Source organism: Sciurus carolinensis, chromosome 12 (assembly GCF_902686445.1).
Source record: "Sciurus carolinensis chromosome 12, mSciCar1.2, whole genome shotgun sequence".
Classification (NCBI taxonomy): Eukaryota; Metazoa; Chordata; class Mammalia; order Rodentia; family Sciuridae; genus Sciurus; species Sciurus carolinensis.
The window spans coordinates 102,026,069-102,049,655 of record NC_062224.1 but is presented as its reverse complement, the minus strand read 5'-3'; the positions used below and the strand labels follow the sequence as shown (position 1 = coordinate 102,049,655).

General features: G+C 38.8%; 1 protein-coding gene across 1 annotated transcript; it reads left to right on the top strand.

Annotated features, from left to right (window-relative positions):
- The first annotated feature begins 1,223 nt into the window (after positions 1-1,223).
- Positions 1,224-16,196, top strand: Tsen15 (tRNA splicing endonuclease subunit 15). Its single transcript, XM_047520811.1, has 5 exons — positions 1,224-1,389; positions 4,309-4,390; positions 4,696-4,831; positions 14,174-14,321; positions 14,812-16,196. Exons 1-5 carry the CDS (start codon positions 1,264-1,266, stop codon positions 14,830-14,832), a joined length of 513 nt encoding a protein of 170 aa, XP_047376767.1. The 5' UTR covers positions 1,224-1,263; the 3' UTR covers positions 14,833-16,196.
- The last annotated feature ends 7,391 nt before the right edge of the window (positions 16,197-23,587 follow it).

Genomic DNA, 23,587 nt, shown 5'->3' with positions numbered 1-23,587 from the left:
TCTTATTGCTCTACTTTCAAGTTTGCTTACTGCTTCCTCTGTAGTTTCCTTTCCTTTTGAACTTTTTAATATATATATATTTTTTGTACCAGGGATTGACCCAAGAGGCACTTAACCACTGAGTCACATCCCCAGCCCTTTTTTATATTTTATTTAGAAACAGGGTCTCACTGAATTGCTTAGGACCTCACTAAGTTGCTGAGGTTGGCTTTGAATTTGCAATTCTCCTGCCTCAGCCTCCTGAGCTGCTGGGATATAACACACTGGGTCACTGCAACAGGTAACTTTTAACATTTCTGAAAAAATATTCTTTAGTTACATGAAGTCCATTTGATTTTTAAAAGTTCCCCCATCCCCCGCCGCCGTCCCTCTGCTGAGATTTTGTGTTTCTCTTGGGATTTTCATCTACTGAAGACACATTTTGTTTGACTTCATCGGGGATAGTTATAATAGTCACTTTCAACAGTAGTTTCTTAGTCTACATGTTTGGAAGTAAAAATTCTACCCTGCCCAGGACTTCCAATTTTGATAGTCATGTCTTGTCCTGGTTAATGTGATGACCTAACTACTCCCTACTTCGGTTCTTGCCTGCCTTAGAGTGATCCTGTGTCCATCTACGACTTAAAAAAAAAAAAGAACAGAAAAGAAAAAAAAAAGTAACAGGAGCCTCCAAAGTCTCCCCATTTCACTCAGTAAATCTATAAGTGTTTAGAATGTCCTAACTGCTGGTCTAAACTGCTCGTCCTTGGCTTCCAGGTCACCTGCTTATGCGGATTGGTATCCCGTCTTTCTGACCACCCATTCAACGACTGTGCTTCTTACCTTGAAAGGTGTGTCTGCCCTAAACATATGGCTCTGCTTAAAGTTCTGACAAGGTCACTGAATGAGGCCCCCGTAGCCCTGCTCCCAGGAGAACGCAGAGAGGAGTTAAGTGCTCCCACTTTTTTCGAGAGACCTGCAAGGAGCATCGACTTAAAGAGGGTTAAGGGCTTCTGGGCTCAGGGTACTCCAGAACCTCCTTCGCGCTGTAGTCGCCCAAATTTGAATAGACGAGAGCCCAACTAGAGAGAGATCGCGCAGCTGCTAACCACCTGGTCAGAGGGAGTGACTGATCCAACTTTCCTTCCTGGGTCTGAGCCCTCGGAGCAGGCGCGGCGGGCGGCGGAGAGGCGGAACCCAGACGCGCGGAACCCAGACGCGCGCCCCGCTGCTTCTGGTCGGGCCCGGGTCGTGGTGCACTACGGGAGTGGCGCTCGGGCGGGCATGGAGGAGCGGGGCGATTCTGAGCCGACTCCCGGCTGTAGCGGTCTGGACTCGGGCGGTGTTCGCGATGGCGTCGGCGCTCACAAGTGGACGCCGCAGGACGCCTGGATGAGCACCCACCCTAAGGTTAGGAGGCGCGAGAGGAGCAGGGCGCCAGTTCCGGTCCCTGTGGCAGGCGGAGCTCTCGGGCCCTCTCCGGCTCCGGCAGGAGGGCTGGCCTCGCGGAGCGGGACCGGGTGCACCAGCCGCGCGAATGGCCCTTTTTGTTTAAATGAGCTGCAGAACGGCTGACACCTCTCCCTGCAAACCACCCCCCGCGCCCCGCACCACAGCCATGCGTAAACAGGCCCAGATACAGGACCTCTCCCCTCTCGGTCCGGAGACCCTACGAAGCCCTCCACTCCTGTCTGTTGTGTGGTCCAGGTTGAGCGCCTTTCGTGGATGAATTGATTCGATCCTCACAAGGAACCATGCAAGACAGGGTGTGGCTCATGGATAAGATCTAGGAGTCCTCTGTGATAAAGTTTAGGCAGTCACGTTTACACTTAGCCTCGGACCTGGGGTGTACATCTTGATTCCGCACAACTGCCGATTCCTAATTTTTCAGGTTTCTTGAACAACTTTGAGGAAGTTCTTGCCCAAGGCAGCTACTCACTTTAAGTTTTTCTGTATTAGCAGCAATAAAGATAAAGATAGCACCTATCATGCTTCTGCTTGGGAAATTGCTACCTTATACCAATAATGCCCCAATCTCTGAATAGACAGTAACTGGAGGTGTGAATTTTGTAGGGATCTTAGGGACTGAACTGGTGCAGTAGAATTTCTCTCTTCTGTTTGAGAGCTATGGTAATTGTCTGGAAACAGTCAAGAAAAGGGAAAATTTGAAGATATAAGTCCTAAAAGAGTGAACTTTTTTTTTTTTTTTTTTTTTTTTTGTAAATCTTCTCTTGCCCAGATTTATCTTCTATCTCTCAGCCTCACCAGAAAAACAATAACATGGGAATGTTACTCAGTGCCATAAAAAGAAAAGCAATAGCAAGGAGAGCAGCACAACAGTTAGGAGCAGGAACTCAACTTCAGACTCCCTCAATGGGAATCTTAGTTCTGTCACTTGCCAAAGTGGTCTGAGTTGCTTGATTTCATTATACCTGTTTCTTTGCTTAATTTCATTATGTCTCAATTTCTTTATCTTAAAAGCCAACATACTTCGTAGTGTTAACAATTTTTGCAAGGCATTGACATGTAGAAAGCACTATATAAGTATTTAATAGTAACAGATTTTTTTTAAAAAAACTCATCTGGAGGCTGGGATTGTCACTCAGTGGTAGAGCACTTGCCTAGCACATGTGAGGTTGGATCCTCAGCACCACATAAAAAAAATTAATAAAATAAAGACATTGTGTCCATCTACAACTAAAACAAACAAACAAACAAACAAAAACCTCATCTGGATTTGATGTTGCTTTCAGACAATTTTCATATTTGCAGATTTTTTTCTCTTTGAAGCTAATGGCTGTATAGACCCTGACCAGCAAATCTTTCTTTTGATTTTTCTTCTTAAGGGAGTAAATTGATTTAAAAAAAAAAAAAAAAGAAGAAAGAAAAGCAATAATGAGTATCTTTCCAGTTCTGCCTTTAAAAAATATTCAGTTTGAAAATTACTTAGTAAAATGACATCAGTAAATTCGGTAAAATGTTATCAGAATTATCATCCTTGGACGTACACTCCTTTTATTATATTATTATTATTAGAAATCCTCAGTGTTTCTTTATGGATAAAATTCATACTTTTAGCTTGGTCACAGAGATCTGCAACCTCTACCCAAATCATGTTTCAGTGTGACTTTCAAACACATTTGATGTCTGGGAGAGACAACACCCCTCTTCTCCTGTATCTGTATATTTACCATGAAGCAGATGGGACAAGGTAACTTCATATCTGCCCTATGTAGTTTCTGCTGGTAACTTAACCTCTACATTGTCCACTTAACCTACCAGGTCACTGACGTGTATGAATAACTTCCAGCTTCTCCTGCAGGGTTAAGCCCCTAAAAAATGTTCTTTTGCACACTAGCAAGTCTGAAAGAAGCAGAAGTTTGCTTCTTTAAAATTCAGTTATTAGGTAATTCCTTACTCTTGAGTGAGAAAGGGTGGAGAGGCTAGGATTGGTGTTCTAGCAGATTCTTTCCACATGTAAGTAAGAAACCAAGGAAATAGACTCCCCACTAACATGTCCCAACAAAAATCCTATTAAAGTTTTCTGTACTACAGGCGGACTTCTTTCTTGAATATGTGTGGTGATCTCCACACTACTTCTCTGCTTCTCTGTTTATTAAAATCATACATGTCCCATAGGGCTCAACTTGTACCCCTTCTATTGTGAAACATTCACCAACCAATCCTCCTGAGTAGAACTCCTCTGACCTGTTGTATTTTTTAAAATTCTATTCTCATTGTTTTAATCACTCACATACTGTTATTTGCCTAACATTGTAAGTAGAGCTAGCCTTTCATATCTCTGTCTGAATCCTCAGATTCAACTAAGCTCAGAGTGGAAGTATTTGGGGGGGGGTTGGGAAATGCATCTGTGGTGAACATGTACAGACTTCTTATCTTGTCATTATTCCCTAAACAATAAAGTATAACAGCTATTTACATAGTATTTACAGTGTATTATGGCATTAGGTATTATAAGTAATCTAACATATACAGGAGGATGTACATGAGTTATATACATTTTATATAAGGGACTTGAGCATCTTGAATTTTGGAATCTGTGGGGGTTAGGTTGCAGGGGGGGGTCGGTCCTGGAACCAATCCCTTTTGAATACTGGAGGGAACACTATATTCATATGTTTAATCTAATAATTGCAGCTTGTTTGGAGACAGATCAGATTGTATATTACCTTTTAGCTTCCACTAAATCTAGAGGATAGTTATATAATTGTGTGTATGTGTGTGGTGAATACATTTTGATTGGTTTTAATTGAAAGAAAATATTGAGATTCTTCCTTCTCTATTTGACAATTGTATTTTGATTTTCAGTATTTAGAAATGATGGAATTAAATATAGGAGATGCCACTCAAGTTTATATAGCATTCTTGGTTTACCTGGATCTCATGGAGAGTAAGTTGTTTATATTTCTTGGTTATTGGGGTTGTGGTGGAGGCTTAGGGAATTGGGTTGGGATATAGCATTGTTGACATATAATAAGCAATTACTTATGCATTTGCTATGAATTTTACCAATTAACTTTGTATTGTTTATTCATTTACATTGGGAATAACTAGGAAACAGGAAAGCCTGGAAAAATAAAGAGGGGAGGTAGTATTATGAGTGATGTCTACTCAGCTGAGTATTAGGTAGAAGTTTAGAATTTTCATCTTTTGTTTTTGACAAACATTGTTGTGCATTCAATGATATTCTTTCAGGTAAAAGTTGGTTTGAAGTAAACTGTGTGGGATTACCTGAACTCCAGCTCATCTGCCTGGTTGGTACTGAGATAGAAGGGGAAGGGTTACAGACTGTGTTGCCTACACCCATCTCTGCTTCTCTCAGCCATCAAAGGTGAGCAGGTGGTTTTGGTCTTAGTTTAACAGAAACCAAAGGAAGTGGGAAATATTTATATTCTTGGTAGAGAGGCAAGACCTTTGCATAAAACAAGAGATATTGTAGGATGCCCTGTATGATACAAATCATACTTACTGTAGGAGTTGGTGAAGAGTGTGATCAACATGCAAGTTGAAATCAAAGAAAGCTTTTTAAAAACAATCTTAGCCGCACAGAACTGGAATACATATATATTTATTTCATTACATACTTTCATCACTAGTTCATGCTTGTTTATTCATTGATTTACTTAATTAGTTACTGATAATGTAACAAGTATCTCCAAACCAGTCACTCAAACAAAGCTAGCTTCTTAACAGTGACTGACATTAAATCTATGGATCTCTTCTTTCCTATTTCTACTGACCTGAGATAAGTTATCCTGAATCCCACGTTCAGTTAGGAATTTAATTTTGAATGTTTTCAATTTTAAAAAAAAGTATGTAATCTTTTGAGGCTCACCTTATACACTTCATACTTTATTTCTAAAATTCATCCATTGTGCATTTTTTGGGTTGCTAGATAGCATTCCACTGTGTTATTGTACTAGTTTCACACCTACTCTTATGATAGAGTGCTGCTGATGTTCATTTTCAGGAGATAATTTCAAACTACTTCCAAAGTGGTTGCCTCACTTTACTTTGTATCAATGTAAACAAGATCCTTTGGAGCCTTATTGTCTCCAGCATTTGGTATTGTCACACAGATTTTTGCCAGTTGAAGGGATTACCTAAATGTCTTAATTTGCATTTCTCTGTTCACTAGTAATTGCGAACTTTTCTTGATATAGTTACTTCCTCTCTTAAATGTTGGTGCATATTCTTTGCCTGTTGGATTGTTTGTAGTTTTCTTGTTAACCTGTATGAGTTCTCTATACATTCTTGAAAATATCTTTTGTTGGGTGTGTTTTCCAGTTTTTAAATTCATCCTTCATTGTTTTTAGGGCATATTTTAATGAAAAACTTCTTAATTTGAATATAATCATATTTTATCCAAGGTATACAAGACATTTGTTTTATCCCAATTTTACATATAAAAAGCTGTTTCTTAGGTACTAGAGATCTTCCTACTTTATTGGTATTTTAAAAATATTGTAAAATAAAACCAGATTCTCCCACAATACAAATATATGGATTCAAGAATTATTCTTCCAACTTAGTAACTATGATCATGTCAAGAGCAAGAACTTTTCCAGCCATCCCAGAGCCCTTTCCATGAACCTTGCACAGCTCTTTCCTTCATCACAAAAGTAATCTCTTTTCTTACTTTTATAATAAAGTAGGGTTTGGCCAGTATATATTGTTCTCAGGACCCTTTAGTGCTACTTTCCCCTTTTGACTCTCACTCAAGATAGCCTGTTAGAATGTGAATGGATAACCTTGATTATCAGGAACATTAATTTTATATTGATAAGTAACCTGCCAACTTTGATATTTATTATTAGAAACAAGTTACTTGCCATATACTACACAGTACCATCTAGGCTTTGCTGCTTAGCTGCTTGAATATGGAGTGGTTTTTTAAAATTTATATATTTTTTTGATGATCTGCATTCCTGAGGAACTTTAATCATGTTTTTATTAATAGGGAAACTGGGAGAAATATAAAACTGAGATCCAGAGGAGTTGGCAGTTTGCTGAAGGTACTTTCATATTATTTACAAAGCGCATATAAGGCCTGATCATCATCCTTTACTGGTGTTTCCAAGCTTTAGAATCTGTTGTTTGTAAAACCTGGCCAAACTCTGTCATTTGTGTAGTTAGCTACAACTTAGTTATAAAATATTTCCCTAATGAAGACAGACAGTCCTACAGTACATTCTCTCTTGGTATCCCTTCTAAGTCTGAGTGTTACTCTAGAAATTAAGAAAACACTTCAAAATTCCACACGCTAAATTGTTCATCTGCTAGTTCAGCTGCCATAAAGCTAAAGGTCTAAGAACTTTCGTCATTCAGTTGATCAAGACTCTTTGGGGGCTGGGGAGATAGCTCAGCTGGTAGAGTGCTTGCCCTGAGTTCGATCCCCAGCACCACAAAAAAAAAAAAAAAAAAAGACTCTTTGGGACAAGATTCTTGTACCATTAAAGAAAGTTCTTCCTAAAGAGAAATGAAAACAATTCAATAAACATAAGAAATGAGCGCTCTGGTCAAAATTAGGATTCCTAGCATCTGATTTTCATAGTCTTGACTTTTGGATCATGCCTACTTGCCACAATGTTGTTTTCAAAGGAATGCCCTCCTCCTTCCTTCCTACATTGAGTTAAAATGAACTGTTTCTTTTTCTTTGTCAGAATTAATTTCTCCTAATATAGTTTTTAAAGACCTGTCAATAGTAATTTTTCTCTAAAGGACATGATTACTTTTGAAAATATTTTATTAACTGTTTGCATTGTCAGAGTAATATATCATGTAGTCACTGAGATAATATAAATGGACCAATTATTTTTTAAATCCATTGCATTAGTGTTTTATGGGAAGAAGAAAAAGAATCAATATTATAAAACCTGAACTGTGTGGGGAAAATTAAAATTTTATTTATTCTTACACTAAAATGATATACCCTTTAGTTAAAATTATCTAAATGTCTATGCTTGTACTTTTTATTTAAGCCTTAAACATAGTGAATATAAATGAATATGAATATAACTATTGACTAGAGGCAAAACAGAAGCTTGTTTTGGTTTGGGGAGAGGATGAAATGGTAAACTGCAGCTTGTTCTGTTATTTTCTAAGTTACTCATTTATTTATTGGATGCCTGGGCTCAAGGGTACAAAATATCCCAGATCTTGCCCACAGGATTATCATATCTAGAGCCAAGCTGGATAGACATTTATATTCCAGATGGTAAGCGTAGTGAGAGATATGTCCAGGGTACTGAGGAGGGCTGCAGAGGTAGGAGAAGGACCTCCACTAATGGTATGGAATTTGGTGGGTCTGGGAAGACGTGCGTAATTATGCACAGACATGTAATACAGAACTGGATGGGAATGGATGATCCTGGCAGAAGTAATACCATGGCAAAGTTCTGAGGGCTAAGAAAGCCTGAACATTTCCAATGGTTCATTATGACTGGGCATGAGTAGTGGCAGATGGAGTAACTGGCAGCCACTGGGGAGAAAGTCCTGGATTGTGCATGTATACGTGGAAAGGGGGTAATGTCTGTGAGAAAGCGTGTGAAGTGAGAGATAGGAATGAGAGAGGAGGGGAGAAAAGAAGGGAAGGAGAGAGAATATTTTTAAAATAACCCGACTTCTGAGAAGCAATAGTTGGAGAAGCAACCTAGTAAGAACTAAAAAATTAAGGAATTGGAAGACCCATTCTTCAAAAGTAAGAGAAAGTTAGATGAAGCATTTTGCTACTATAAGGTCTTTAGGAAACACTCCTGAAACAAAGATGGGAAAATGTTGAGTGAAATATTAGGAATTGTAATGCTTGTTTCTATTATCTGTAATAGATACCAATTAAATTGTATAAATCTGTTAGGATATAGGAAATGACCAACTATTACTACGAGAGGATCCCTCGGGGACTTGAGGAGGTTCAGTAACTCCTTCACTTGCCATTTCTTCACCTCCTTTCCAGAACCTTCTTCTTTGCTGGTCTCTGAATGTTAAGAGCTGTAGGGCCAAGAGATCCCAGACTTTGTCTTCTTTATACTCACTCCCTAAGCAGCCTCATTTGCTTTCACAGTTTTAAATATCTTCAATATACTCAATGTACTGATGACTCTCAAATTTCTACCTCCACTTCAGCCTCCCCTGTGAACTTCAGGCTTCTTATGTTTCAAGCCTACTTGACATCTCCTCTGCTGTCTAAAAGGCATCTCAAGTCAGCATGTCCAAAAAGAAGTCTTGATTTGCCCTTACATTTGCTCCTGCTGTGTTCCCCGCATCTTTAAATGGCAACTCTGTTCATTCTGAAGCTCATACCAAAGCCCTGGAGTGTGTGCATGTGCGTGTGCGTACATGTGCGTGTGTGTGTGTGTGTGTGTGTGTGTGTGTGTGTGTACTTTGTTTTTCTAAAACAATTCCAGATTTACACAAAATGTAATCAGGTAGTATGAGGATTTCTTGTATAAGCCCCAGTCCAACATAGTGTTTCCTCTGTTAACATCTTGCATTAATATGGTACATTTGTTATAATTAATAAGCTTATATTGACACATTAACTAAAGTACATAGTTTAGGGTTCATCCTAATGTCATATATCTACCATTGTATGCATTGTATGCATAATGACTCCAGTGCCCTAAAAATCCCCTTTGCTTCATCTGTTCATCTCTGCCCATTCCCAGCCTCCTCACCAGCAGCTGCTGAACTTTTTACTTTCTCTGTAGTTTCACCTTTTCCAGAAAGTTAAACAGGTGGAATCATATAAAATGTAGCTTTCAGGTTGTCTTCTTTCACCGAGCAATATGCAGGAACTTAGTTCTGAACATTGCTATATCCTCAGTGCCTAGCTGGTATCTGATACCAGGGGCTAAGTATTTGTTGAATGGCTAAATTTCAGCAGCAAAGACTTACTAAATAATACCTTAAGGAACAAAGTATATATTATAAGCATCCTTCCAAGAGTTTCCAAAACTTTAGACTATCTGGAAAATCCATTTACTTGCAGGATTTATCACCATTTCCCACACTTTACACTGTAACTAATGTGCATCAGAGGACAGAGAACAATCACAAATCTGAAGGGGCAGTCTGCCAATACTATCCTTTCCTTTTAGTGAAGAATTTAGTTAAATTCTTCCTCATCTATATATATATCCCACCCTTTTGTACCTTCTTATCCCTGGTGTTTTAGGGAAAGGATTGTGTTAATCGTGGAGTAAAAGTTACAAGCACTGAGTTTCTTCTTTAGAACATTACCAGAGATATTTTTGGTTATGGAATTTAATCCTAAAATGCCACACATTTTATTGAAGGATACTCCATTATTATTTCCCTATTACTGAAAAATACTTCCACTCTGAAAGCATAGTCTTTTTTGTAAATTATTTAATGACCTCTGTATTATCTGACACCTTGGATCTAATAACTGGTGGAATTCCTGCTGTCATTTGGCTCCCCTTACATCAGGATATACTTACCCTACATCTGTTGGACTTCTGTTGCTTGCTGGTGAAACCTCCAAGTCTGTCAGCTTCTTTCAACTGACACAGCATATTTTTCTCTTCCCTTAAAAAAAAGTGGGGGGAAGAAAACCTTGCAATTTATTTTAGCAGAATGACTTCCCACTGAGGGACTAGCCACACAGGCACTCGATTGTTCAGCAAATCCTCTTGAGATTTCAACTGCCTTGATTTTTTTTTCTAGGAAGGGATGGGCATGATTCCCAAGGAGGTGTTCTATTATCCGTGGAACTTCCTTCAGGACTGGCTGGTGGATGAATATGACTTCTTGGTGCCTCTGGTACCAAGTTTATTTTGCATTATGTTTCAGAGTTGTATTATGTGTGTCATCCCATTACATCATGAGGCACATCAAGGAGTTAGTACCTTTTATTTTATTGATAAGGCTATAGCATGCACAAGTTTGGTCACATTGAGGATAGAAGAAGACACTATTTTCTGTGCATTGAAAGGAATACTAATTTTAACCCATGGTGTACTCTATTTCAACAGGATTTATGGTTAAAAGTAATGTTTTCTTCAACTTCTTGTCCTCATCTAAATCTCCAGAGATCAGTCTCTGTTTTATGATCATTCCCAAAATTAAACAATGCTAAGATTTGTGGAAAGTATTTGAATAACTTGAACTAAGGACATGAGCTGCGTGACGTTGTGTTAACTGTGTGTTTGCTTCAGGTTTCTTGTCAAGTTAGCTATAATAAACTTTAGAATCACCTTCCTTCAGTTTGTAGGGCTTGTCAGTGAACAGTTATGAGAGGGAAAAATCTGTGAACACTAAATTTTGTTCTTGTTAATCAACAACTGTGCTTATTTTCTTTAAATGGGACTTTTCCCTTGAGTTTTTTGAAATTAAGTGAGTTATAACATTCTGGTGATGCTTCACCATTCTTAGTATCTTTACAAGTATGTGTGAGTTTTTAAGTAGAACTTCAGAACTCTTTGTTATTGTTGTTGTTGTTGTTAATAAATTGAGAAAACACAGTCTGTTGATTTAAAGACAAAGTTAATACTTTTATGGATTTATGCAGTGTCTCATAATGGAAACAACAAGAAAGGATTTAAATAGGGAAAGATGATGGCCCTACATTAAACATATATTAAAAACAGACTTGAAAAGATCCCGAACAAGGAACTTGGTAAAACTTTCCAAGTGTGCTTTAGGTAACAGAGTCAGACAAACGATTTTATTCTGATATTCCTGTGAAGATTCATTGGTAGTTTTCCCAACACAGAGACTACCAAGTAGAATAACAAGAGCTCAGAGATGGGAACTTCCATTTCATGTTGACAGTGATTTCCCTCAACTCTGAAAACAAAACCCCCTTTACAACTCTGAGCTAATTTTCAAGCCTTCAGCTTTCCCACATAGGTGTTTTGAATATTTCTGAAAATGTTTTGCTGTTTATATCAAAAAACCCTGAAAACAAGTATCAATTGAGAATGAAAGAAGAAGAGTGAATGAAATGGAAATTTCTATCCTAAATTCCATGTAAGGGCTAGAATTCTCACAGTTGACCTTAAAAACACACACAAATACACAACCCTTTGCTTTAAACAGCATCATATTGTGAAGAAGAGAAAATGTATAAAAGTTGTGTTGGTAGATTTCTTTTCCTTCTTGTATTATCCCATTTGCATCTACCAGTTAGGGATGTTTAGAGAAACTAATTTTTAACTTGTGATATTGCAGTAGTTTTATGTATATTGCATATTGAGGAATAGCTGGGATGTATACAACAGAAAATTAAAATTGTAGTCCATCTGTAGTGTTTCTTCTTATTCATCTTTATAGAAAAAAAAATAATTCAAGGTGGATAGTGTATAAAAATCAATCTTCTCCTGTGACTGTTAATTTAGATACTGGTTTGCCACTTTTGAAGAAGCAAAATATTTAATTACACTAAGAGACTTGCATTGAGGAAATAAGGAATGCTGGGTTTTACCAGGGTGTCACTTCCCATTAGTGCTGAGTAATGAAGTTTCTGATTAATGTCTATGGTTGCTCTGTATGAATCTCTGTGAAGTAAACTGCTCATATGAACAGGAGTCTAGCTTGCCGTCATGCAGTTCAACACGGTGGGATATTATATTTTAAGGACTAAGTCAGTTTCTGGGATTTAGGTTCTCTGTCTCAGAACATTTCCTATATTTCCACTAATGGCACAGTGTACCTTAGCATATTTGGGTTAGTATTTGTTTTTAGCAGTAACCATGGAGAGGGGGTGTATACAAACTACCATCGGTTTGTAAGGTAATAAAACCAGTATTGTTACTGTATAATAATATTTGTATTCAATGACTACTTGATAGTTTGCAAAGCCCTTTTATGTATGCCACTTCATTGATCTTCAGATTAATGCTTTGTGTAGACAGAGGTATACCATCTTCATTTTATAGCACCTCTTGTTAGAAAAGATTTTCTCCATTAAATTGCCCTTGTACTTTGTCAAAATTTGGCTGACAAGTTTTATAGCATATTAAGAAGTAATGTATATGACAATTTTAACACAAAGCTTAAGGGAGGAAATGGAGCTATATTGGAACAAGGAAATGACATCAGAGAGTGATGTAAATAAATGAAGAATACCAGAAATGTCAAATCAGTTAATATATATTTTTCTTCTTTTTCCTATTAACTTTTTTTTTAAAAAACTTAAGATTAGGACTGGGGGATATAGCTTAGTGGTAGAGCACTTGCCTAATATGTGCGAGGCCTTATGTTCAATGCTCAGCACTGGAAAAAAAAGACTTAAGGTTGTATGTAAATAGTTATATCATTGTATTTATGAGTTAATCCTATGATAACTCATAAATAGGTAACTCATATAGATATCATATAGATATGTAGAACAATAATAGCAAAAAAAAGGAAAAAAAGAATAAAGCTATAATGGAGCAGTATCAGTCTGAGGTATATTGCGATAAGACGTCATAGTAATCTCTAGAGACACCACTAAGAGACTTTTAAACTATAGTGAAAACAAATAAGAAAATAGTGTACTAGAAATTATCAATTTAATACAAAAGAACATGGTAAAGGAAGATCAAAGGAACAAAATAGATGTGATAAAAAGACAACAAGGATCTAAATGACAAACAAATCCAACCATATCAAGAGAAAAGCAAATCATCAGAGACCTCCAGTATAATATCAAGTATGTTTAACATATGTGTAATTGGAATCAGAATTTATATTCAGTTGTAGAACGTTAATATACTAGTAAATCTTTTTCCAATTTCTAGAAAATTGGTTGACTTAATTAAAAAAACAACTGATCATTTTTTATTTGCCTGTTAAAGAAAGCTCCTTGGGAGGTTACATTTCACTGAATTTTTTAAGATAAGCTTTATGAATAGGTAATAAGGATTTTTAGTGTGTGGTAAACAAAGGCTAATAATAGTCTTTTGAGGATTTTGATATTAGATTTGACAGACTGTTTTCCACAGCAAGCACACAGAAATCCCAACATTACAAAAAAAAAAATTTTTTAAGTTTTATTTCTCTGAGTTTTCTTTTAAGTGTCAGAATACATGTTGAGAACCACTAAAGTATCTCTACTCATATCTAATAATTCTGGTAATTGGGAAAACTGAAATATTAAAAAAGAAACACCTGTATGCACAGAGAGGACCATTGCAGCTTATCTTTATTGCCATCACTCTTCCTCTGCCCCACTCCCTCAATTAAACCAAAATAACTTTGTAACAGTAGGGGAATGACTGGGTAAAGTAGGGATCAGTGGATTTTTATATAACCATCGAAAGCTAGTAATCATAAACCCCATGTAAAAACATGGGGGTAAAGTTTATTACAGCCTATTTTTTAGAATCACATACCTGAATACCACTTGTTCCACTATATGATACCAAATTGGATAATTGAAAAGATAACACCTGTGGTCATTAGTCAATTCATATATATGCACAGAACAGTGTTATCCCCTTTAGTGTGTGTGGGGGGGTGCTTTTGAAAAGGACTGAGAGTCAACAGACAGCGCTTATATGCAGGATTTCCTGTGTGAGAAGAGTTTAGATCTCTATTTTGAGCCCTCAAGTATTTCTTCAGCATTGTAAATATAATCACCTGCTTCTTCCCCAAGATTTCACAGTATTCAGTCTTATCAGCTGAGTGGGTGTAACTCCTAGATATATCATGTCTTTATTTTCAGGATAAGGGACATCTTGAAGGCATCTCGAAAACTACGAGGTGATGCAGATCCGGATTTGCCAATGTCTTTCACTCTGGCCATCGTGGAATCTGATTCTACCATAGTCTACTATAAACTCACTGACGGATTTATGCTGCCAGACCCTCAGGTCAGTTTTGAGATAACTGAAATAAACTGAAAAAGGAAAATCACGACACAATTTTTAAAGTGAATTAAGCCATTCATGGAATTATTGCTTCCTTTGCCATAGAAAAATTCAAGAAAATAATGGTTACATTTTCATACTTCAGAAAACTGTTTTGTACAGAGTAATAGCTTCTTCATTATTTTTGCAAAAATAATATGATTCCCCAACTCTGTGGAAAATTTCATAGTCTCCCAGAGTATTTCATGAAGGTATCATGCATTTAATTATTCAGTGAGTAACTGAGATGCAATGTTAACGGCTTCTTTAGGAAATGTTAAATTCATTGACATTTTGACAGGAACATTTTAATAAAATGAATGTTTTATACATTATTTCTTTCATACTTTGTTGGCATAATTGGGATAATTACATTAAATATCTTTAATTTTGCATGTAAATTATATTACTCAGAAAAAGTTGCATTTTGATCTCTTTTTTTTTTATATTGCAGAATATTCCCCTTAGAAGATGACATCTGCACTTCTCAACACTTTATTCATAAAAGATTGGATTTGAGACCCATCCACCTGCTTTTTCTTTTATCTCAGTGATAGTCAGAGTTGATTTAACTGTTTCCATTCCATAAGTTTTCTTTCTGAAGAATAAAACTTTCCCAGATAGAAGAATTTGTATTGCTTGAAACTATAGAGTTGTTGCTCTAGAACTCTTATTGGAGACAGTTTGGTTACAGTTGTGCTCAGATATATGCCGAGTATGCGTTCTGAGGGGTGGAACCGCTGTGCCTCTTCATCACCCACATTTATTCAAGCCACTGCTGGCTTGTTGAAACCACCACCTCTTCCCTTACTCTGCTCTCCCAGGGCCTTCTGGCCTCCGTAGCCAGCTTGGGCTGGCACTTTGTGTACATTGTGACATGTGGAGAGTTTATTTCTGCATGCTTTTCCATCTTTAGTAGAAAGTAAAAGATTTATTTGAATCAGTTTGTTTTTCTGTTGCACTTACTGTTATTTCCCTCTTTGGTTGACTTTAAATCAAAACTAAAAATATGCTTGTCAAGAGTGTAAATTCCCATGTCAGGATTGATAGAGACCAGAGAAATGCTACCTACGAGAGTGCTGGGCCTTCCTTTTGATCCTGTCACCACCATCCTTATTATATCATAGCTGGAATATTATGAGAGAGAGTGAGGGACAGTTTCAGTTTTAAAAATGTATTTGTTAATTAGACCCAGTTATTCCTCTTTTATTAATATCCTCCAATTGAGTTGTCTAAGTATAAAAAATAATATGCACAAAAATTTTCCAAATGGTATTGCTTTTATAACTCAAATTAACAATCACTTAAAGTTTAGGGCAGGAGTCAACAGCACACTTTCTTTAAAGAGCCAGAAAGTAAATATTTTAGGCTTTGCAGGCCATTTTGTCTATGTCACAACTTCTCAACACTAACATTTATACCATGAAAACAGCCATAGATATTATGTAAGCAAATGGACATGGCTATGTTCCAATAAAACTTTATTCTCAAATGTGGGGCTATCCTGTGTCATCCTCTGGTCAAGGTAAATAGTCAGTAAACAGATCTATGAAGGGTATGTTATGTACTTATTAAATTTATGGATGAATATTATGAAAAACAAGAAAATGTTAAAAACTGCAAGATAGAAAAGTGTACAAATGAATGTGATCCTGGCTGCAAATAATACACCAAAAATATATAATAAAAAATGGCCAAGTAGATGAAATTACTAACTGTGGTTATAGTAGGATGGCAGGGCAATAATGGATAACTTTATCTTTCCTCAATATTTTAGCTTTTATTTGTGTTACTTTGATAATGAAATATTTTAAAATAAAAATACATCAAAATCTGTTACCTGTTATTGCATGATAATATTAGCAACTTAAAACCACACATTTACGATCCCATAGGTTTTAGGGTCAGGTGGTCTGGGCATGGTTAGTTGGTGCCATGGAGGTGCTAGCCGGGCTGCAGTCTCATCTGAGGCTTCACTGGGGAAGGATCTGCTTCCTTGCTCCTGTGGTAGTCAGCAGGCTTCCTTGCGAGGGCTCAGTTTTCCATGGGATGGTGGGAGGCTATTCTCTGCTCTTAGCCTCATAGGCCTTCCTAAGACAATGATGGGTGCTTTCTCTCAGCAGGGCGGACCTTGTAATCTTGGGTAACGTGCATCCATCGTCTTCCCCATGTTCCATTGGTTAGAAGCAAATTACAGGTCCCACCTACACCAGGGTCCCAGGTCTGATTAGGAAACAACAGTAACAAGAAAGGGAAAAAATGACAAAAATTTGCATTATAAAAGCATTATTATTGATCTATAGCTTTTCCTGGCTCCTTTATTTCAACAGTACTGGATTATCACTTTTATTCTTGGTGGAAAGTGCCCACAACTTCAGATTTCCTTTGCTCTCCCAGAAGTCCTACAGATGCACCTGCTCCCTACAACATGTGTTTCTGTGACTCTAGGCAATCTGCAGATCCAATAATCCTAAAATGGTATGTGATAAATTTCTAGGGTGTCTTAATGTCTCTAAGGTCTCATCTGACTCCATTTGAGAACTTTCATCACCAAAAACAATCTCCTTTCCAGTTAGAAGTGTAAAGCATAACATGTCGGATTTGTGTTTTGGATCTGGTGACCAGTGGGCTCCTAGCTAACTAACAGAAGTGTGGCAGAGTTGACTGAGGAAGTCACTCTCTCAAATCTGTAGAGTCAGGACGATCCCACTGTTAGGTCATCAGATGTGTACTCTATTTCAGATGATGTTCCCTGTTGACTTGGCCAAAGTGGTTCTGCCTAAAGCCAGCCAGATGCCTGCTATTATACAAACTGGCCAACACAGTTTGGAAAAGGAGACAGCCCAGCTGTGTTTGCCTCATTTTAATGAAAAACTAGGCAAAGTTGTTTGGATAAATAATTTTGCAATTCAGTATACATTTGTCTCCCTCGTTAATAACCATGAGTTCCTCAAGGACAGAACAAGAAGCTGTGACTTTTTTATACATTGCTGTCTCCCATTACTTTCCACAGTAACTGGCACGTAATGGACACTCGGCAAATATTTGGTGAACGAATGAGTGCTACTTATGGACTTGTCTGATTATATGGTGCCTTTTTTGCCTCAGGGCAGACCAAAATGGACCAGTTCAACACCAGAGGGCACTGCTAGACAAGCACATTTTCAGTCTAGGACTAGATTGGTTTGAGAAATGCTCTTGAAATTTTATTTTCAATCTGTGGGAAGTAGCATAAATAAAAATATAAAGAAGTTTTATGTGCTCACACCCCCTCTCTTTCTGGCAAGCCTCTAAAATTACACTCTACTGGTATTAAATATGTGACTTGATTCATGCTTTGCTCAAAATGTAGATCTATATTTAAAAACAAAAGCCTTTTTGGAGTGAAATGGTGTTTTTTTTTTTCCCCCTAAACTATGGTTTTGTTTAGACCCGTATGAAATTATGCCTTTCATTTTTCCTTGCAAAAGCCTAATTTATTCACTGACTTTCTGGATCAGTCACATAGCAACAGACCCCAACTCTGAAACACTCTCTATAATGACTAAATACCAGTAGTAAAAGATGTAAATTGCTGTAATACATTTAAACGTGGGTTTTTTTGTTTTTTGTTGTTTGTTGTTTTGGTAGTAGAGGTGCCCTCTCTAGTTGGGCACAAGAGAGGGAAAGTACTTGTGAGGATTTCTCTCTAGTGCTGTCTCTGCTGTTCTTTTCTGGAGTCCCTGATCCAAGTGCCCTCTGCTTGGGAAGCCTCCAGAAAACGTGGAGTCCTCCAGGTCCAGTGGCTCTAGAATGACTCACTTTGCTTCTCCCACCTGGGTCTCTGTAGAAGAACGTGTTGTGACGCCATGGCTCTCTTGTGAAGAGAGCGCAGGCAGGGACACTTTGGAACTCTAAGCTACAATTAGAATGGAAGAGTAATCTCTTATAAAGTTCATGTAATCTGTATTTTTTGGCTGAAACAGCTTTATAGTTTTATAAGCTTGGAACCAAATGACTTAATCAAAACTTCATGTGTTTCATCTTTTTCAGGCATTTCTGTGTTGAATTCCTCTCTGAGGTCACTTTTTCCATTGCAGCCCCCAGCAGGAGGCCTCTTGGCCAGTGCTGTTCAGCAGTTCCTGCCAAAGTTTATGTTCTGTCCAGAAGCTCTTATTCATGAGCCATGTTCTACCTTGACTGTTTACAGAATAATATGTTGTCTCCTGAACAATAGCCCAGTTTCTCCTCCTTTCTAGCCAATGACTAGTCTGTTTCTTACCACCCCCATTCCGGCAGCCTGATCCTCTTGATGCTCTTTAAATAAGAACTGCTTGTGCTCACTGAGGAAGAAGGATGGAAAAATCACATGTCTATAGGGCTATTATAATGCCCAACTATATTGTGCTATTTTAATGTTTATTTGATTCTGGAAATTTCCCCCAAAACCAATGTAAGCAAAATCAAAGATTAGGTTTTTGGTTTCAGGCTTACGGAGTGGAGAGAACATTAAAACCTATGTTGTTAAAGTTTATATCATGCATTTATTAATTTATCTTAACACATTATTGGTGTTTTAATTAGATCAGGCAGCCATAGATATATTTCTATAGGCTGAACGACTTATTTTCTCACAGTTCCAGAAGTTCTAGATCAAGGTGCTGGCTAATTCAGTTCAAGGCTCTTTGCTGGCCTGTGCATGTTCACCTTCTGGCTATGCCCTCTCATGGACTTCCTCTGTGTTGCATGAAGAGAGCAAGTATATCCTGGAGTCTCTCCCTCTTCTTACAAGGACACTGGCCCTGTTCGACCTTACTTAATCCTAATTACCTTCCTGTAGGCCCCCTCTCCAAATTTAGTCACATTGGATGTTAGGGCATCAACATATGAATTTGGGACCAAGGAACATAATGCAGTCCTTAACAACTGGACCCCTTCTATGTGTGTAGATACTGCGGTAAGTGTTTGGGAATACAAGGATTAATGAGACATGACCCCTGCCCTAAAGGAACTCCTAGCCAACTATAGCGCTGCTTACCCAAATTCAGTGTGAATCCAGGAACACTTGTGATGCAGTGTAGGAGGTGTATGTACTTTGCACAGTTTACTTAAGGATGAAGGGGCAGACAACTTTGATAAACAGTTTTTAAACAATGATTGTGTGTGTATTATTTGTCCCAGAGTACTCAACATTGGAACAGAAACCAAGAAAAATTGCACAGTGCACCTCTCATGGAACTGATTGACTAGAAAGGAGAAAACCTGTGAATGAAATCATTTGGGAGCTTTAAAGACAGTATAAGGTATAAACCCTAAATTACAGTTCTCTTGTACTCTATTCACTAAGTGCTCTGAATCCTTTATCTTGATTCTAATGACAGAGCTGATGTTACTTACTTGTTACTATAAACATATCCTCAGATGATGGAGAAATTAGGGCACCTAGTGGTTAGGTAATGGCTTCCCGCAGTAGCAAGTGAACAGGGTGAGAGATGAGGAGGAGAGCCAGGTCTCCTGACATCTCACCCACCGCCTTTTTAGAGTACCATGTTGTCTCTTTCTAGTATGGTGCAGAGAGATATATTAACAACAAATGCCAGAGAGCCTTTGGGAGGAAAGAAAAATTAGTCCTGGAGGAAGATAGAAGTGATTAAGGGATCAGTTCTATTATCCTCTTACACTCTTGAACAAATGTATCAAAATGTCAGGCTGTTTGTGGATAATTCTGAAAAACATACTCAGGCAATATATTCAGAGTTTTGTTCCAGAGGGTGAAGAGGTTCATGCCCATGCTTTTATGTTGGCAAAACTAAAATATTATTTAAGAGCAAATGAGAAAGAATTGAGAAAATGTCTCTGCTTGTTGGAGCTAAATTTTATGTTGGCACAAAGAGAACTTAGGATTTCACTTCAATGAGGAAGGATGTGTGTCTCTGGTATCCCCCAGATCTGTTTATTATTGGACTCAACCCATCAAATTAATCAGTTTGATGTAAGAATTCCTAAATGTTTATTCTTAACGTGTTTATTATAGACTAGAACATTCGTGGATTGATCACCTGTATGCAGACCACACTGAGTAGCGTGTGCTAGGAACTCTAATGAGAAGTGATCTGGCCCAAGTTCCAACAGACGCCCGGAACATAGTCAGTGTGGGCTAGATCATGACGTAGAAATGAACAGGGAACCGTCCTAACAAGCGTTTGTCTCTTGCTCACATCGCACGACCCACAGGGTGCGTGTGCTCACATTACTCATCCATGGAGTTGTCCTTCCTTGGGGAATCAGGTCGACAGCCTCCACCATCTGGAATGCATTGGTTCCAGTGACAGGAGGGTGGCAGTGCTGCAGGGTCACATACTCCAATTAAGCATTTCCACCAGAAGCAACAAAGTCACTCCTGCCCGCATTTCAGGGGCCCAAGCAAGTCAGGTGTCTGGCCATGATCTACACCAGGAAGGAGGGCAAGTGAAATTCTCCCGTGTTTCTGGAGGAGAATGAATATTCAGAGAAGAGCACTTCCGGGTAATGGCAAGGAGGGGAAAGAGAGCGAGGAGGTGGCTTTAATAATGAATTAGCTGTGGAGAAGTTAGGGTTGCAGTGGGAAGACAGTGAGAGGACATCGCAAGAGGGAAAGGGCACTAAGCCCAATGAGGGCCAGAAAGGGCCAGCCCAGGGGACTGAGGAGAAAAGGGAGTTTGGCAGACAAACTTGTCCCCACTTCCTTGCTCAGGTTCTGATTTTTTATGCAGGGTCGCTGGAGACTTGATTCTCCCTCTTCTGGCGCATCGTGGGCTATCACATGCACTGTATGTCCTGGCCTTTTCCCTCCTAAGAATGGGAAAAGGAAGCCCTGGTGCATGTGGTGCAGGGGATTCAGTAGATCCCCGAGAGAATACCTCGGAAGGGAGCTGGTTACACATGGGTGCAGGGTGGAACTGGGTTTATTAGCAGTCTGGTGATTTCCCTCCTAGGATGGGTAGCCATCTATGTGGAGTCATGAACTGGAGGATTTATATAGATCTAGGGGCTTTGGGGATGCAGTAGCATGGGATGGGAATCGTGGGGGTAGACATCAGCCTTTGGGTTCCTCATTGGTCACTTTGGTATTGGCAGAATGGCACATTGTCCTGTAGTACCCTAGTCACACAGTCACCACAGGTCTTCCCAGTCCTTGGCCACAAGTCTTCCAGATCTGGATTTCACCCAGCTATTTTCCTGGGCACTTGGGAAATACTTTGTTCTGTCCCTGAACTACATGAGCCTGGGGAACTTTCCAGCTGTTCTGGATCCTCTCCATCTAGATACGCCTTTCCAGACTCACGTTCTCTGCTATTTCTACAATTCACAGACTGAAAGGCCCTAACAGCCTGGGGTCTGTGGAAGTGTTGCCTGAGCCTGGGGGCAGCAGCGGGAGGTGTGTGGGGTGGGGATGGTGCTGGCCACAGAGTCCCTTCACATTTCTTCTGTTTTCCCTGGTGTGTCTGTTATCTCTTCTGCACCAGGAACTCAGCGGGCCAGGGTCAGGACCCAGGGGACAGACACAGGTGTTGTTTCCTTGACCCACCCAAGGGTCTAACTCTTTGCTCCCTCTCCTCCATTTTTTCTTCTACTTTTATGTGGTCTTGGGGTACAGAAAAACTGACTGACCATTTCCAGGTCCATTTTCCTTCCAAACATTGTTTTTTGCCAAGATTTCAGGTTTTGAAATTAAAAAAAGAAAAAAAAATCAAGAATTTGCCTCCTTTGTTCTGTAGTCTAAGGCCATCCCTGAGATAATGTGCCAAGGAAGACTACCTGGGAAAAGGCTCACAGGTGACAAGAATCCCCAAGAAGGGAAAACAGATCAGTTAATGTACCCAAACATCATCCTGCTGCATTCGCAAACAGGAGGTGTTAATTAGGCACATTTATGCTCCTGAGAACAATTTAATTTTTGGAGTGTATATTTTCTCTATCAGTCTGAGTCCTTCCTAAAGGTAATGCAGTATTTGATACAGAGCAGGAGCTCAATAAATAAGGTATTTGATTACAGTCCGTTGTTCACCAATGGAGAGGTTTCCACCCAGTCCTACCCCTGTGATTCAAGGATAGCGCAAGGACCAGCTGCCTTTCTGTCTGGAAGCTTTGTGTGGAAAGTGGAACCCCATGTTCCTTGGACCACAAGAGAGATCACCTGCCATGCCACATTCTCCTGTAAATGGGCTTATGCTATGAGATGAATTCTGTCTTGATCCCATGCCTTGGTAATTTTGAGAAATCAAAACAGGGATTTGTAAACAAACATCTGTCTGAGAAGCTTACTTATCATTTGACTACACATTCTTTCCTGGGTTGAACCTATGTGTTTATTTATACAACAATTTTTGTTGGGGATGAAGACTTGCAAACGTCGCTAAATTTGGAAACCCTACTTAGAAAATGGTCATTTCCCCCACATAATTATAAAATTCTGCTGATGACCATAGATGGAGATACCGTGGTTTTGAAAATTGGGTGAAAAACTGGTCATCTCTTCTCCCATCACAGTCAGACTATTAGAAAGTTTGGGTCCTATTAGTATAATGACATCAGTTTACTTTTGCTGGATTGTGGGTTATCAGTCCTTTAGATATAAAGGAAGGTAATTTTTCCACTTTGACCTTAATGTTCCACTTATGGCAAAGGGGTTGGCACAGGTACTATTTAAGATCCCTCCAGCTCTGAACTTGATAAGCCTGCAATGGAAGGATCTTTTTTTAATATTATTTTTAGTCGTAGATGGACACAACACCTTCATTTTATGTATTTATTTTTATGTGGTGCTGAGGATCAAACCCAGTTCCTCACATGTGCTAGGCAGTTAGTTGCTCTACCACTGAGCCACGACACAGCCCCTTGGAAGGATCTTGCAATTCAGAGTGTTGCTTCCCACCATCACACTCCTCTCCTCTCTACCTACACCACTATTTTAAAATAAAAAAGCCCTTTTAGTCATGGGATTTCATAACCCTCCATTATAATTGTGCCTCTTAAAGCTTTGAGGATTAGGGTTCTTAAACAGCAGAGCTTTGACTTCAGACCACCATGGTGACATGGGACAGTCACGTCACCTCTCTGAGCCTCAATTTCTCATCTGCAAACTGAAGGACAAAATGTGTCCTTCCCAGGTTGTGTTTCCCTCACGTAAATGCTTGGTGGGGATAAATAAGCCCTGGTACACAGTAAGCCATCGATGCTCCCTTCTCTCCCAGTCTTCAACCACTGCCAGT